This window comes from Monomorium pharaonis, chromosome 5 (assembly GCF_013373865.1).
Source record: "Monomorium pharaonis isolate MP-MQ-018 chromosome 5, ASM1337386v2, whole genome shotgun sequence".
Classification (NCBI taxonomy): domain Eukaryota; kingdom Metazoa; phylum Arthropoda; class Insecta; order Hymenoptera; family Formicidae; genus Monomorium; species Monomorium pharaonis.
The window spans coordinates 28,675,919-28,690,479 of NC_050471.1; the positions used below are offsets into that span (position 1 = coordinate 28,675,919).

The 14,561-nt window shown below is 39.7% G+C and overlaps 2 protein-coding genes across 2 annotated transcripts; one reads left to right on the plus strand and one right to left on the minus strand.

Annotated features, from left to right (window-relative positions):
* Positions 1-201: 201 nt before the first annotated feature.
* On the plus strand, positions 202-10,932 carry LOC105840101 (nucleoprotein TPR). Its single transcript, XM_012686865.3, has 12 exons — positions 202-666; positions 972-1,134; positions 1,331-1,552; positions 1,703-2,262; positions 2,515-2,906; positions 2,983-4,746; positions 5,321-7,756; positions 7,876-8,268; positions 8,365-8,721; positions 8,837-9,005; positions 9,626-9,949; positions 10,452-10,932. The coding sequence occupies exons 1-12, from the start codon at positions 495-497 to the stop codon at positions 10,565-10,567; spliced, it is 7,068 nt and encodes a 2,355-aa protein (XP_012542319.1). The 5' UTR covers positions 202-494; the 3' UTR covers positions 10,568-10,932.
* An 872-nt stretch (positions 10,933-11,804) lies between these two features.
* On the minus strand, positions 11,805-14,446 carry LOC105840103 (platelet-derived growth factor subunit A). Its single transcript, XM_012686868.3, has one exon. It carries the CDS (start codon positions 14,268-14,270, stop codon positions 13,773-13,775), a length of 498 nt encoding a protein of 165 aa, XP_012542322.1. The 5' UTR covers positions 14,271-14,446; the 3' UTR covers positions 11,805-13,772.
* Between the last annotated feature and the right edge of the window lie 115 nt (positions 14,447-14,561).

The window sequence follows — 14,561 nt, forward strand, 5'->3', positions numbered from 1 at the left end:
ACATGCGCTCTCGCACGCTCGTCTCCTCTCTCTCTCTCTCCCCCGTTTATTGGCTGCGACGAGGAAGGGAGTTCCGAAAACTTTCAGCGGAAGACCCTCGGCCAGAGATGAACGTTCTGATTGGTGAACTCGTGACGTGTGCGCGGTGACGCGCTCAGTGGAAACGGATCTTAAGATCATATACCGGTTTTTCTATGGGGTTTCGTGGTTCGTGTGTGTGGACCAGCGCTGATTTACGTTGATTTTTGTGGCGAATAATTGGCGGTACGTGACGACGAGGCGGTCGGAAGGGGCGGGTGAACGTTCGTGCCGAAGTAAAAAAAAAAAAAACGTGATATAAACGTTTTGTTAACGCTGGTTAACGCGAGAACGAGAGGCGCAAATGTGGCGCTCGTCCGGAAAGGAACGGACATCATAACCTTGGAAGGATCCGTGAACGCCGACTCGCGAGGCCCTGACACTTGTCCGATTGATAAATAAAAGTTTCGACCGACATGGAAGCGGTCGAGGAGAGCGAGCCCAACATTCTTCGTGAGATAGCGAGCGACGACGAGCTGAAGCAAATCCCGCGGGAGCTGACGAGGAAGATCAATGCGCATTTCAACGCGAGATTCGAGGAGTTCATAACCGCCAAGGCGGTTTTCGAGACCAGCCGAAAATGCCTGGGTAAGCCGGCGGGACAACGGACCGGTTTGAATTTTACCATCCCTCCGAATGTTCGTGAGGCGAACTTGTTTTATTTACACGTTATGGCGGAGCCCCGGCGTTTTGTTTTCCCTCTACTTAGCCTCAATCGAATTCGAGTCTTTCTAACAACGCTTTTATTATTCGCCCGAAATACGACGTGATCTTGAGTGACAAAAACTTGTCAATTTCCGTGATGCTAGAATTTGTTTGAAATAAATTCCGCTGGAATTAATACCGGTTAAGTAGCGGGTAAGAACTTGCTATATGACATTGTTGATTTGCAGAGCAAAATTTGGAGAAGGCGCAGAAGGAGCTTACGGAACAGAAATTGAGTCTTGACGAGTGTAGAGAAAAGTTGGAGCTGACGGAGAGGAGCAATACGGAAACGTGTAACAATCTTGAGGAAGTGAAAATTGAAGTACACCGATTACAGGAATCTGTCAAACGGTAACAAAATTACATATGATTTCTGATGTCTGTACATTAAATATATTTTAATAATAATATAACAGCTATGTAAAACATTAAAATTTTAATAGTGTTAATAATTATTATTTTAATAACAATGTAATTATACTATATAAAACACTATGTTATTAATTTTAATATCTTGTAATTATACTTTCTTTAATGTCGATTATAGATTAGAAAAGGAAAATGGTGAATTACGTAGACAAAGAGATACAGCTACGGACGAGGCAAACGCATTGCAACTGCAAGTTGAAAGGCGGGATACCGAAATTGAAAGGATGCGTACTGAATTGGCTTCTTATAGCTCTCAGCTTCAAGCTGCTATAGCTGCCAAATGCCAAACTCTAGCTGAAACCGAGGAAATTCGCAGTCGCGAAATGACCTTAGATTACAAGTAAGTTAGGAAACAATTATTTTATAAATACACATTTAAACACAAAATGTAAGTGTTTTTTTAATTGTTATTTACAGTTATTAAATTTTATTGGTTTTATATGATTTGTAACATGTAAATATTGAATTGAGTTGAATCACGTGTGCATAGGGAGAAACGGCTGGAGCAAGAGCGAGTGCTCTTCACGCAACAGTTAGCAGGCCTCGAGGAGGAGTTGGCCAAGAGGACCTCTGAACTTCAGACAGCGAGATCCGAAGGCTCCTCTAGAAATCTCTTAATTGATACTAAGCTGTCCCAGCGCGAGGAAGAATTAAGAATAGTCAACGAAGCCAACTCTCAACTACGAGAATCAGTCTCCTCTCTCCAGAAGCATTGTGACGAACTGACGCAGAAGGTAGAGCAGCAGCGAGCTCATGAAATCGCGATAAATGATTCCTACCAGAAGGAGATTAATGCGCAAAAAAATCTAGCCAGCTTATATGAGTCGATGAAGGACGATGCTAATGCCAAGGCCGAGGAACTCTCTAACGCGGCGAGTGAGCTGCAAAAGCTTGTGGATAGCACTGCGGAGGAGTATGGAATCTTGGAGACGAAGTACAATCAACTGTTGCTCCAACACAAGCAGGATATTGATGAAAAAGAACAAAATATCCAGGAGTTGACAAAAGAGTTGGAACATGCTAACCAATTACTGAAGAATTTCCAACAAGGTGATTTGCGTGTCTAATTTTTTGTCGCATTTAAAGAGGCTTTTTGTCTTGTCCTATAATTTTTTATAGGTTTTTAGGATTTTTTTTTAATTCTAGAGAATAGATTATTATTTATATTTTTTATGAGTAGAAAATCTTAATGCATTCATGCTAGTAGCATGTGCATTTGAATTTTTTCGTATTATATTTTTTACTTATTTTTCTTATATTATTAAGGAAGTATTCCATTTATAATACTTTTAAACTTTGCAGAACAATTGAATCAAGCTGTAGAGCAGTTGGCACCTACAGCAGCTATAACCAGTCGAGTTCTGCGAAAGGGCGCAAGTCTCACGCAAATTTATACTCAATTGGTCGAAGCCACTAATGAATTAGCCTTGGCGAAAGAAGAAAATGGACGTTTGAAGTGCCAAATGGATGCGATCCTTCGCGAGTTAGAGCAGAAGGCGCCGTTACTGCAGCAACAACGTCAGGATTATGAAACGGCAATGTCGAATATCGCGACGCTGACGAACAGGCTAGACGAGCTTCTCGCGGAAAATCAGCGTCTTCATGAAAACTTTGATGAAGCTAACCGTCTCGCTAAGCATCACACTAAGGAAAATCAAAGGCTGAAAAGTCAGTCGGCCGACTTAGCTAGACAAGTAAGTTATAATTTTTTTGTACATATTTAATAATGATGCTAACCATCTAAGAAATGATTTTTTTTAATTCTTACAGGTATGTTATTTGCTCAAAGAAGTCCAAGAAAATCGCACTGGCACTCACATGGAAACTAGAGACTTGTCTTCCTCCGTAGATCCAGATGACATCTTGTCATCGCAAATTATTAGCAAGAAATTGGTGACCTTTAAGGATATTGAAGAACTGCAGGAGAATAATCAGAAATTGTTGGCGGTTGTCCGCGCGTTGTCATCCAGACAAGAGGAAATCGAGCGTGCCACCAATGAAATAAACTCGGGCGAGATGAAGGAAAAGTTAGATCATTATATGGAACAGTTGGCAGAGATGCAGGCTGCACAAGACAGACAGGCGAAGATGTTTGACGGTCTTATGAAGCAGAGAGACATATATAAAAATATGTACCAGCAGATTAAGAGTTCTAACGAGAAGAGAAAGGGGGGAGCGGAAAAAGACATCGAAGAAGAGGACACATCCAAGTCGGAAGAGGAGTCGAAAACAACGAAAAGCAGTGAAATGGAAAAAATATCTAGCAAGCTGAAGGAGGCTGAGAATAAGTTTAAACAAATTTCAGACGAGTTTGAGACATATCGAAAAGATCGGAGCGCGCATGAAAAGATGTTAAGCGAGGAGATTGAAAAACTCAGAAAGGAGGCAGAAGCGAAATCGGGAAGATGCTGCGCGCTAAAAGCGCAGCTGGATTCAGCGAACGACAGATTCACAAATTTGCAGAATCATATCAGCACTTACAAGAACCAAATTAAAGCACTCGAAGACAAATGCAACAATTATAGCGTTACCATCAGCAAACATGAGCAAAGTATTATGATGCTGAAAGACGAAACGCTCGCCGCGCAATCTCGCTTATCACGGGCGGAAGTTCAACTAGACAACATTCGTCAGGAACGTCAACTTCTGCTGGACTCCGAGACACGTCTCCTAAAGGAGCGGGAGGTCTTCCAAAGGGAGAGACAGACCCAAGCACTGCTTTTTGCCGATATGGAATCCATCAAAGCCAGCTTGGAGCGAGTCCAGGCTGAAGGACAGCTCAGAGCCGAGCACAGAGTCGACGACGCCAACAGAGAATGTGCCGCCCTTCGACGTCGTCTTCAGGAAGAGCAGGATCGTTTCAGGGAACTAACCGCTCATTTGGAGAGACAGTTTACTACTGCTCAAGAAAGATTGAAGGAGGAACGTGAATTGAGCGAGAGATTGAAGGCGGAGCTGGATCAAGCGAGAGAGATTGAGACTCACAGTAGCCAAAAAATTGATGAATTGAATACTAAATTAAAACAAGCAGCTGCCCATTCTATCACTAAACCCTTGACAGGCGAGGAGAATCTTGTGAAGAGGGTGAAGGAGTTGGAGGTGCAACTAGGTACTTCCCAAATCGAAGTGAAGTCGCTTTCCGAACAATTGAAGGCAGCGAGGCAACAAAGTCAGCAGTACTGTGACATCGCTGAGAGCGCCGAAACGCAGTTGAGAGAATTGACGGCCGAGTACAACAAGTGTAAAGAGGAACTAGAGAACGCTCTGAAAGAGTCACGTAGTGAGGTTCTTTCGTTGCAAAAGAGAGTGAAGGAGCTGAGCGACGATCTGACGAAGATATCAAACGGCAGGCACGAAACTGATTCAGAATTAAGAATTAGACTGGCTGAGGCTGAAAGAAAGGTCGAGGAACTGGACGAGTTGAAGGGTGAGTTGGAGTTACTCAAGAGCGATCTGAAGTCTGTCTCAGCTACGGCTAAAGAAGCGGAGGACAAATATGCTAGAGAAATGATGCAGCATTCGTCTGATTTACAGGTAAGTTTAATAATAGTTTAGCTTTATTTATCGCATGTGATAGGATCGAATTAATTAAAACGAGTTAATGTTCGGAGTCGAAACAGGCAAGTTTATTTTAGCGATTGCAATATAGTTATTTTTCGACTACGTCTTGATCACTCGGTCGACTCTTTCGAGCCACTCAGGCTCTGTACCGTTTTCATCTTTTTCCTCCTCCAGGGATCGCATTTTTTCGAATCTTCCTAACTGCCATCATTTGTTAACGCGTTATCTAAAAAATCGCTTGTTCGCTGAATAACACTTGGCGCATTTGCAGGCTCCTGTCGCCTCTCGTGCGGCACCGGCGAGATGCAACGCTTTTCCTTAAATCTCGTGAAAGAAAATCACTCTTAATCGATTTAAAAAATAGCCGTGTTATTGCCTACGCTCAACACTCGGTTTACTTCGTTCCCGCGTTCTTAACGTTTGCTTTGTTTTTCTTATTCTCTCGGCGATGATTCTCCGATTTACGCGAGTAAGTGGCAACGCGATCGCCACAATAGAGTAATTTTTTTTTTGTTTTTATATAAATATCTTTGTTACATAAATGTAGATCTTGGCAAAGTTGAAAGAGGAAGCTGAACAAGTCCAATATCGGCTTAATAGTTTGTCTCAAGAGCGAAACGCGGCAGTGGAGGCTCTAGAAATTGAGAAATCAGCCTCAAAACAGAGAGAGCAGAAGTATATTAACGAGATTCAAGAAACTCAGAAGCGAATTGTAGATCTCGACACGCAGAATGCGCTTTTGCACAATCAGATTCAAGAATTGGGTGATCGAGTGGCCATCATGCAGAGTCAACAGACCAAGATAAGCGGAAGAGACAGTCCGGACACTAGTCTAGAGGCTCTGAACAAGAGTTTCAGCTCTATGGAGGAAGACTCCAATTCGGTTGAACAATTGTTAAAAGTTATGAAATATTTAAGACGAGAGAAGGATCTTGCCATAGCTAAATCCGATGTTCTCCGAGCTGAAAATCTCAGATTAAAATCGCAGACCGAGGTAATGGAGAAGCGGTTGAAAGAAACCGAAGTTCTGCTGAACTCTGAACGAGAAAAGGCAGAGATCGATGTAATGACAACGTCTAAGCACGCGGAATTGCTGCGCAAAGTGGAGACCTTGAACGCCATCACTGATTCGAATCGAATCCTCAGAGAAGAAAGAGATAGTCTCAATATGAAGGTCAATCAGCTTACGGCCAAAGTAAACGCTTTATCAGAGGAAGTAGTACCTCTTCGAGATCTATCCCGAGATTTGACAGCCAAAACGGAAGCTTTGACGGAAGAAAACACCAGCCTGAAAGGCGAGGCGACTAGATGGAGGCAAAGGGCGAATACGTTATTGGAGAGAGCAAATAAGGCTAGTCCTGAGGACTGGCGACGGCTTCAAACTGAAAGGGAGAATCTGAGCAAGCTGTTAACATCAGAGCGAGAAATTCACGCGAAGAGAACCGAAGAATTTAATCAAATGAAAACGGAGAAGGCAAAACTTGATGAGCAATTGATGCAGTTGCAAAAACAGGTGCAAACTCAAGACGAACAAATATCGCGAGCATCGGAAGAGGTCCGCAAACTGGGTCAAGAACTTAATGAAGCGCTAGCCGATTCTTCTTTGAAGGCAAAGGACTTGGCTTCTCTTAGAAAGGAACTGAACGACAAGGAGACCATTCTTAATGACATTAGAAACAAGGAGATTCAGATCCGTAAAATAGCCAAGAAATATAAAACACAATATGAGGAACTCTCGAGAAACGTAGAAGAAGACAAGAGTCGCAACGAAGAAAATAGAAACGAAGACGCTTCCGGCGTGACGCAAGAGCGTGAGAACCAGCTGCGCGAGGAAGGCCGTCAGGAAATTCGTCAGACGAATCTTGAGCTCACGGCGAAGATAGACGAGATAACTCGCCAAATGGCAGCAGCTCAAAATGAGGCCGATAATCTGAGGAAGGAGATTGAAGCCATGAATCGTAGCAGCATAGAAAAGGAAGATAGAGCGAAACAAGTCCTTAAAGGCGCCAGAACGAAAATCATGCAGTTGACGGAGTCCAAGAAGATCTGCGAGAAAGAGCTATTGGATCTAAAGTCCAGACTGGAGTCTGCGGGAAGTAGTAGCGGAGTTCAGGGAGATTCCGACACCGAGCACGATGCGCGATTAGTAGCGTTGAAATCACAAATGGAGAGCCGTATCTCCAGACTGGAGCACGAGAAGTCGGAAATACAGGCGGAAAAGGAGGCGCTTTCGCAGCGGGTTGCTCAACTCCAGAGGCAATTGTCGGGGGTGAGCGGAGTAAGTGCGACCACGGAACCACCGACCGCGAACATTAAGCCGATGTCGGCCAGAGCGGAAACACCGTTGGCCAGCATCAGGCCGATGAGCGTGGTGCAATCACGAACAGCTGCTGTTTTGCCGACTACGGCTGGTGCACCGGTCATGGTTGCGCCGCATCAACAGATGCAGCAACAACAGGTAGTGCACACTACGGAGACGAGCTCGCCGACTAGTAGTCTGACTGACTTCCAACCAGCAAGTACTTCATCACAGAGTGCACAAACTGGTAGTCTTCGTCAGTTGGTGGTTCAACCGCAGTTAAGCGAATCGGCCGAGTCGACACAGAGAGAGGATCCGGAGAGCGCGGAAACACTTAACTTGCAACCGCAACAGCAGCAGTGTCAGCAGCAGCAGCAGCAACAGCAGCAGCAAACGGTAGCACTGGTGAGCCCCAGAGTGGAGCAGCAGCAACAGCAGCAGCAGATCACCATCAGTGACCAGCAACAGACGGTAGCGAGCAGCTCCACGCAATCAGTCAGTACTTCTCAAGCTTCCACGGGACACAAGAGACCACGAGTCGTGGATTCGACCGCTTCTGGTTCCGGGATAGTCGAGGGATTAGATCACGGACGTCAGGAGCAGGTGCAGAGTCCGAAAACTAAGAGGAGCAGACAGGACATTAGCGCGACTGCGAGCGCCAGTGCTTCGGAAGTAGAGTATCAAGTAAGGATGATATAACAAGCAGATAAACGGAAGATTGAACAATTTACAATTGCATATTTATTTATATAAATCTGTGTTTGAAAATAATATCTTAACTCTCTGATATTAATACGATTTAGGTGCCCACGTCGAGCCAGAGGGATCAAGATGAAGAAGTAGAAGGTTGTGTGGTAGTAGTAGACTGTGATGAGGGTGAAGGTGGAGGAAACCATCAAGCACAAGAAGAAGAAGAGTTTGACAATGATACATATGAAGAGATAGAAGAAGAAGAAGAGGTGCCCTATGAAGTCGAGGTTGAACGAGACAATAACGAAGTTGAGATTATATTCGAGGAGGATTCGACTAGTGCCGAAATTTCTAGGCAAAGCCAAACTGTTATTCCTACAAGTCAGCAGCAGTCTGAAGCGATCAGTAGTGCTGGACCGACTGGAGAACCCGCTACGTCTTTTACAACGAGGTCTAGAGGAATCGCACCTATGCCCAGGCAGCAGCAACAGCAACATCTTCTTTTGGTATTTAAAATATTTTGACATTTTTATTTATTAAATTTTATATAAGATTTACTTTATATCACCATAAAACTTTGTCTCGTTTTTTTTTTCTCAAAGCCACAACAGGGTTATGAAGATGGCGGTGACGACTGCATCGTACCGAGCACTCCTACTCTTTTCGTTCCTCGTCGCGATGGTTTCGGCGAAGCTGTAAGTTCTCCGCAGGTGCCGCAAGGTCGTTTTACCTTTGGAGATTCTTCGACACCTACGACGGCTTCCTCGACGCCATCTCTAACTACACCTACAGGATCTACCACTAGGATTTTCGGTTCTGCCAACTCCGCTGTGGTTCAGGTTCAAGAGAGCCTGGACGACGGTAGAATGGATCAGGCACAGCTGGAGGATGGTGGAACGGGTCGTAGTGTTCCTACAACACCTCTTCAAGTTTCCCCAGCCGCGGATTTGCCTCCTTCGGTAAGAAAATTCCTATTCTTTATTACAATTTGTTAATGAAAACATTAAGCATTATTATATTTATTGTGGTATTATTATATTTAATGTTTTTTTGCTCGAATTCTCATTACGACAGACTAGTAGCAGCCAATCCGAAGAACAAGAGAGTACACATGTTTCCGTAACAGCAACTTCGGGAGATAGTGTCGAAGAAACGAACATTCCCAGCATTCGTATTGTCGGTGCTGATGATCAGCAACGCGGTTCAACTGAAGCTACAGAATCTAGCGCAACTCCAAGCGAAGGTATTTTATTTAAATTATCATAAAGAAAAAGTTTAGTGATGAGCAAACTTGGATGTTAGTAAAACTTTGATGAAATAATTTTATTTAAATATTTGGTTAAAATATATAAATATATTTAATGATATTTAATAACTTTCGTTACTATCAACATAATTAGATAACTAGATATTGTAATTAGATGCTTAGTTATATATGTTATATTAAATAAACATTTACCTCTTCAATTTCCAAGTGGGGTGAGCCGTTCGACTGTAAAATTAATAATACAAGAACTATAATAACTTTTTAATTATTTTTTGTTACTATAATTTAAAAAAGTCTATATTAATATAAATAAAAAATAAAGGAAATTGTATTATATTTACTCATTGATATGTTTATTTAATATATTTTAACATAATTTTTATTATCATAGACTTGTTATTATATGGAAAATATTTGCCACTCGCTTCGCTTGGAAACTTATATTTGGAAAATTAACATGGGAATTGTTAATTGAAATTGTTTTACCAAAGCTTGATTATTATTGATTTTTTCAATTGTAATCCAATTCATTAAAAAGTTTAGCCCTAAGGAAATTAATATGGATGATAATTCTTTTTTCCGTTTTTATTTTACAGAGGTAAGTTCGGAGGGTGAGAAACGAGTGGAAGAATCAGTGGCCACGGCATCCAGCGAGGATGATGCCATGGACACGGTAGAAGCGACGGAAGAGGCGGGAAGCGAACTCGCTGAGGACGAAGTCGAAGAAGAGAATCGTGAAGCGGAGGCGTCACCGTCCATCAACACTCGCCAGAGGACAATGGCGGCCAGTCTAGCGGCCGCAGGTGACTCCAATAACGCCAGGGGTGTGACAGTGAGACGATCGTCAAGATCACCTTTCAGGGCGGCCAGAAACGCAAGGCCTACACCAATTGTTTGGGGAGAAAGTCAGTCGGGTAGAGGTGAGTAGAATAGCGTGATTAAATAACCATTTATCCATTTGTTTCAAGACAAAAATAAGTCGTTAAACTTATCATTTCTTTCATTGCATTAATTTTTTATTTGAATAACGAGAATTTTTCTTTTAATTTTTTATTTAAACGATAAGTGCTCTATTTACTGCTAATAATATGTGTGCATGTACGATTAACATTTCTTGCCATTCTCTTTAATGTAAATTTTATTATGTGCTCGAAATTTAGCGATTGATAAATAAATTAATAGACTTATCCACTTTTTTAAAATAAAGAGAATTTATATAACCTCGATATTTATAATAATTTTATAATAAAAAATTAAAATTTATAAATCGATTTTTTGAATTATTAATTTCATAAAATATTTTACTTGTATTTTTTTGTTTGTTTTTATCTTGAAAAATTTTAAGTGAAAAATAAAATTAATGTTGCTTTTTATTAAAAATAATCTGAAACGTTATAATATGTGATGTCTTTATTTCTAAAGGACAACCCGTGATGCGAGGACACGCGGCTAGAGGAGCCGCTAATGAGGGGGGACGAGGACGAGGGACACGCGGCCGACGAATGCGCGCGAAATATCCTTACGCCCGATACTCATAATATCGCACAACGTCTTTTCCATCTTGTGTACGTCTTTTACTCGTCAGACATTCTATGTAGTTTGTATTGTCGAATTATGTTAAACATACAGTAAAGGATAAACTCCAGTAAACTGGTTCGATATCTTTTATATAATAAATGCTTTAACGTTCCTAATCATTTCTTTAAAAAAATGTTTGTAGAAGAGTTCTGTAGAAAGTGTTATATCATTCTGTTTACATTTTTTTCTCAGTAGAATTTTTAAGGAAGATTGAAGAAATATTTCTTCTTTTTTTAACACGAGTTTGAAGATTGAAAATATTGCAGTTTGCAATTTTGTCACATTTCTTTAAATACTATAAGAAATTAATAAAATTTAGATTTAAGAAAATTAAGTTAGATTTTTATTCATTTATTTTTTTTAGCCTGTACATTTGAGATACATTTTACTTCTGAAAATCCCGAAAACCGTTTTGAAACCGGGCACGCAACATATTGAATGCATCTTTCAGTGAATAACGTATTATTATATAATTTTATACACGATTCCGGCTTTTATTCGGCGTTAATGAATTAGCGATACTTTTCTTTGGCATGGTTGACTTCGCAGACACTCGACAAGTGTCTGTGAGCGTTGGCGTTGACATAACGGCACCGCCGGTTCTTGTTGGGCGTCAGTCCAATTCGTTCCATACATCTACGTCTAAATCGAGAATACGTATTGTTTCGCTATTTTTGTCTTTCGTAGACAGATGGATAAATCATACAGCTAATAGCGGAATGATTGCCATAGAAATCAACATTGACTTTCCAAAAAATTTTATTCAGAATTATTAAGTGCAGAATAAAAAAAAATGTTTAAAGGTATTACGTTGAAAGAAAATTTACGTGGAGCGATATTCCTGGAGTGATATTCAATCTTATATTTAAAATCGTCTTCCGCTGGATCTCGAGATTTCATCCAGTCAATAAATTGATCATATGATATTTCGGAGATTGAGAGGATTTTAAATATAAGATCGCATTATGAATATTATTTTTAGGTTTATTCCTATTACTCCAGATTCCATTGTTTTAAAATTAATTTTAATTTTTTAAATTATAATTTAAAGATAAACGTTTTTTATTACGAGATTTAAGACAACTGTTATTTGAAAAAGTTTTGTTTGAAAACTGTTACAGGATTATTTATAACATAAAATTTAAATTAAAAAATTAAGAATAGGTAACAGAGAAATACAAAAATAAATTATTGAAATTAGTATAAAAGTAGCCAAAGCTGCATTTTATTTATATATAAATATTCTCATTGTTTCGCTTTTTATAAACTAATTGATATATAAATTAATTAATACAAAAATTAAATAATCGAGTCATTAGATGCTAATTAGATGCTACAGGAATACTATTAAATTCTTTTGTTACGTCGCAATGTAAAAAATAATAAGAAAACATCAACAAATTAATTATAATACAAATAAACTATTAGATTTTTAGAATCGCGTTTAAACTTAAAACTTATCAAAATACTGTTATGAGCTAAATTGTAAAAAAAAAGTGTTTCTTGCCACATTGGTTGTGACAGTCGCGATCACTTCACTCATTTTAATACATACATCGACTCGACATAAAAAGATCCATTGCCTATTTACACCTATAGAAGTTGTCAAAAAATTGTTTGTGATGCGACATAAGAAATTCTTTTATTCTTTTACTCGCCTGTAATTTTTGTGACACGCGCTTGTTGTATAGAGCAATTTACATACAAACGCAGTTATTCTCACCGCGTCTGGATTTTGTTTAACTAATGTAAACTCCGCACGCAAACAGTATCGTATAGCAAATGTATAGCAAAGTTATATTTAACGTGACTGTTATTTTCGTGATGTTAGTATTATCCTATAAAGATCACGTTGGAGAATAACGCGAATCCGAATGCATGAACGGAGTGGTGTCGTTTTACATACACGTTCCTTTGGATACATCTTCTCTCGTATTTAACTACAACAAATTGATATAATCATATCACAATGCCAGTTGAACATATTCCTAAACGTTTCTAAAATCTTTAAAATATTCACGATCACATTCTGTGAGGCAAATGTAATCATTACGTTGGGAAATAACACGTTACTTATCGTTACGGTTACTTTTTTCTAAAAACAGTAACGCATTACTTTTATAAAATGTTCCCAACTCTGAAATATTACAGCTAAACTTCGCTTTATATGCAATCACTTGTAATAGAACTTCTTTTCGGAGTATAAAAGAAGAAATATAACGTGCGTCACGTAGAGATGTTAACACAGATTTTTTGCAATTGTTTTTATATTATGATTTTTACATTTATTCTATCATAAATCGCGTAAAAAATAATTGTTGGCACAATTTAAAGTCTATTAAGTATGGCATCGAAAAGAGTATCTATTAAATATGAAATTGAAAATTATTACATTACAAGATAAATATCTTTAATAAAGATAGACGTCTATGATATATTTATATTTTTATGACTAAAGCTTTTTTCGAAGAACCGCAACCGGAACTTTCTTTTCAGATCGTTGAATCTTTAAATTTGCCTACTGAGGGGTTCGCTTCCTTTCGAAGAATTCTTTATGATATAATATTCTTCACAATCACAATCATGAACATTTGTTGAACATCTTTCTTCGTGTTTTCACTAATCACGTTTTCTCAGTTTTTAATTTCTTAATTAGGCTTATTAATTAAGCTAATGCTCTTGGTCATTAAATATAAAAGTCTGTATAACTAATTTTATTTTATTTTCACTTCTTGTCTTGTCGCCATCGTTGTCATACAGCCATAAATGAAGTTGATAGGGCAAATAGCTGAAATGTTAAAAAATCCTAATCCTTCATCCTAATTCAATCTGTCTTTAATCTCAATTAACATTTATCAACACTTTGTATCAGTTTTTCTCATAACACACTGTATTAAAAAGTGTGAGTCATCAAATCAGTCAAATCTACTAATATTACATTTTAGTCTCTGTCCTATTTACTTTACTCAATCCTAAGTAATAAATTAAGGCACAAGTACAAATCTTAAAAAAAATTTGTCCCAGTCTTGATTAATCGACTTTAATTTATGTTATTCTTTTTTTCAGCATTGTCCATTGCATCAAAATGCAAGATTATCAGTCAGTTGCCTATCGATTCACTTGCAGTCAGTTTTGCCTTTACGCTGAATCTATAGAATTTAAGGCTCAAAGAATCTGTATATTAGGTGATCGAGTATCTTCCCTATGCCTTTCGCTAGCACTGCTGATCTCGCAGCTGCACTTGCCGTGCTGCTCGATCCTGATCCACGCCCGCCTTGTGCTGTTCGTCCGCAAGCTCCAGACCTCGACCTCCATGTCTTCGTGATAGATCGACGACTGCACCGGCGCGCAACTGAGGTCGGGGCTGACACAGCAGCCGGAGTGGCTGTCGCATTTTTTCACTACGATGTACACTGGTTGACTCACGCTCTCGCTAGATTGCATACTGTGTACCAGATCTCTCAGATTGTAGGCCCGCGATTGGGGGTCCTTGCAGAGGAACTTCTTGGTGGCCTCCATCGCGCGCGGCAAGTGGATCTTCCTCGAGACCTGGTGATGATGACTGCCGTGGTGAGCCGTCAGGACCACCATCGTCTGATCCACTGTCGTCAGGATCAGAATTAAGAGCCTTAGAAACGATTCTCTCGTCTGTCTGCCTTTCATCGTCGGAATTCTAGCCGGCGAAGTCACGTGGATGCAAAGCTCACTCAGATGATCACTCGAAGGATCAGCGATCACTGGCCGCAACAAATCGATCGTTGATCACTGAACTTATGAGATTTCGATCCCATTGAATTCCTCGGCGAAGAAACTATCTTACACTAAATCGCTAGTTTGATGAGACTGAAGATAGACTTTTAGAAAGGTGAAGAATTATTTTTTCTTGGATTTTGTTTTACTTCATGAATCAATATCTTCTTGGATTTTCTTTGTCTTATAAATTTCTTTTCCAAC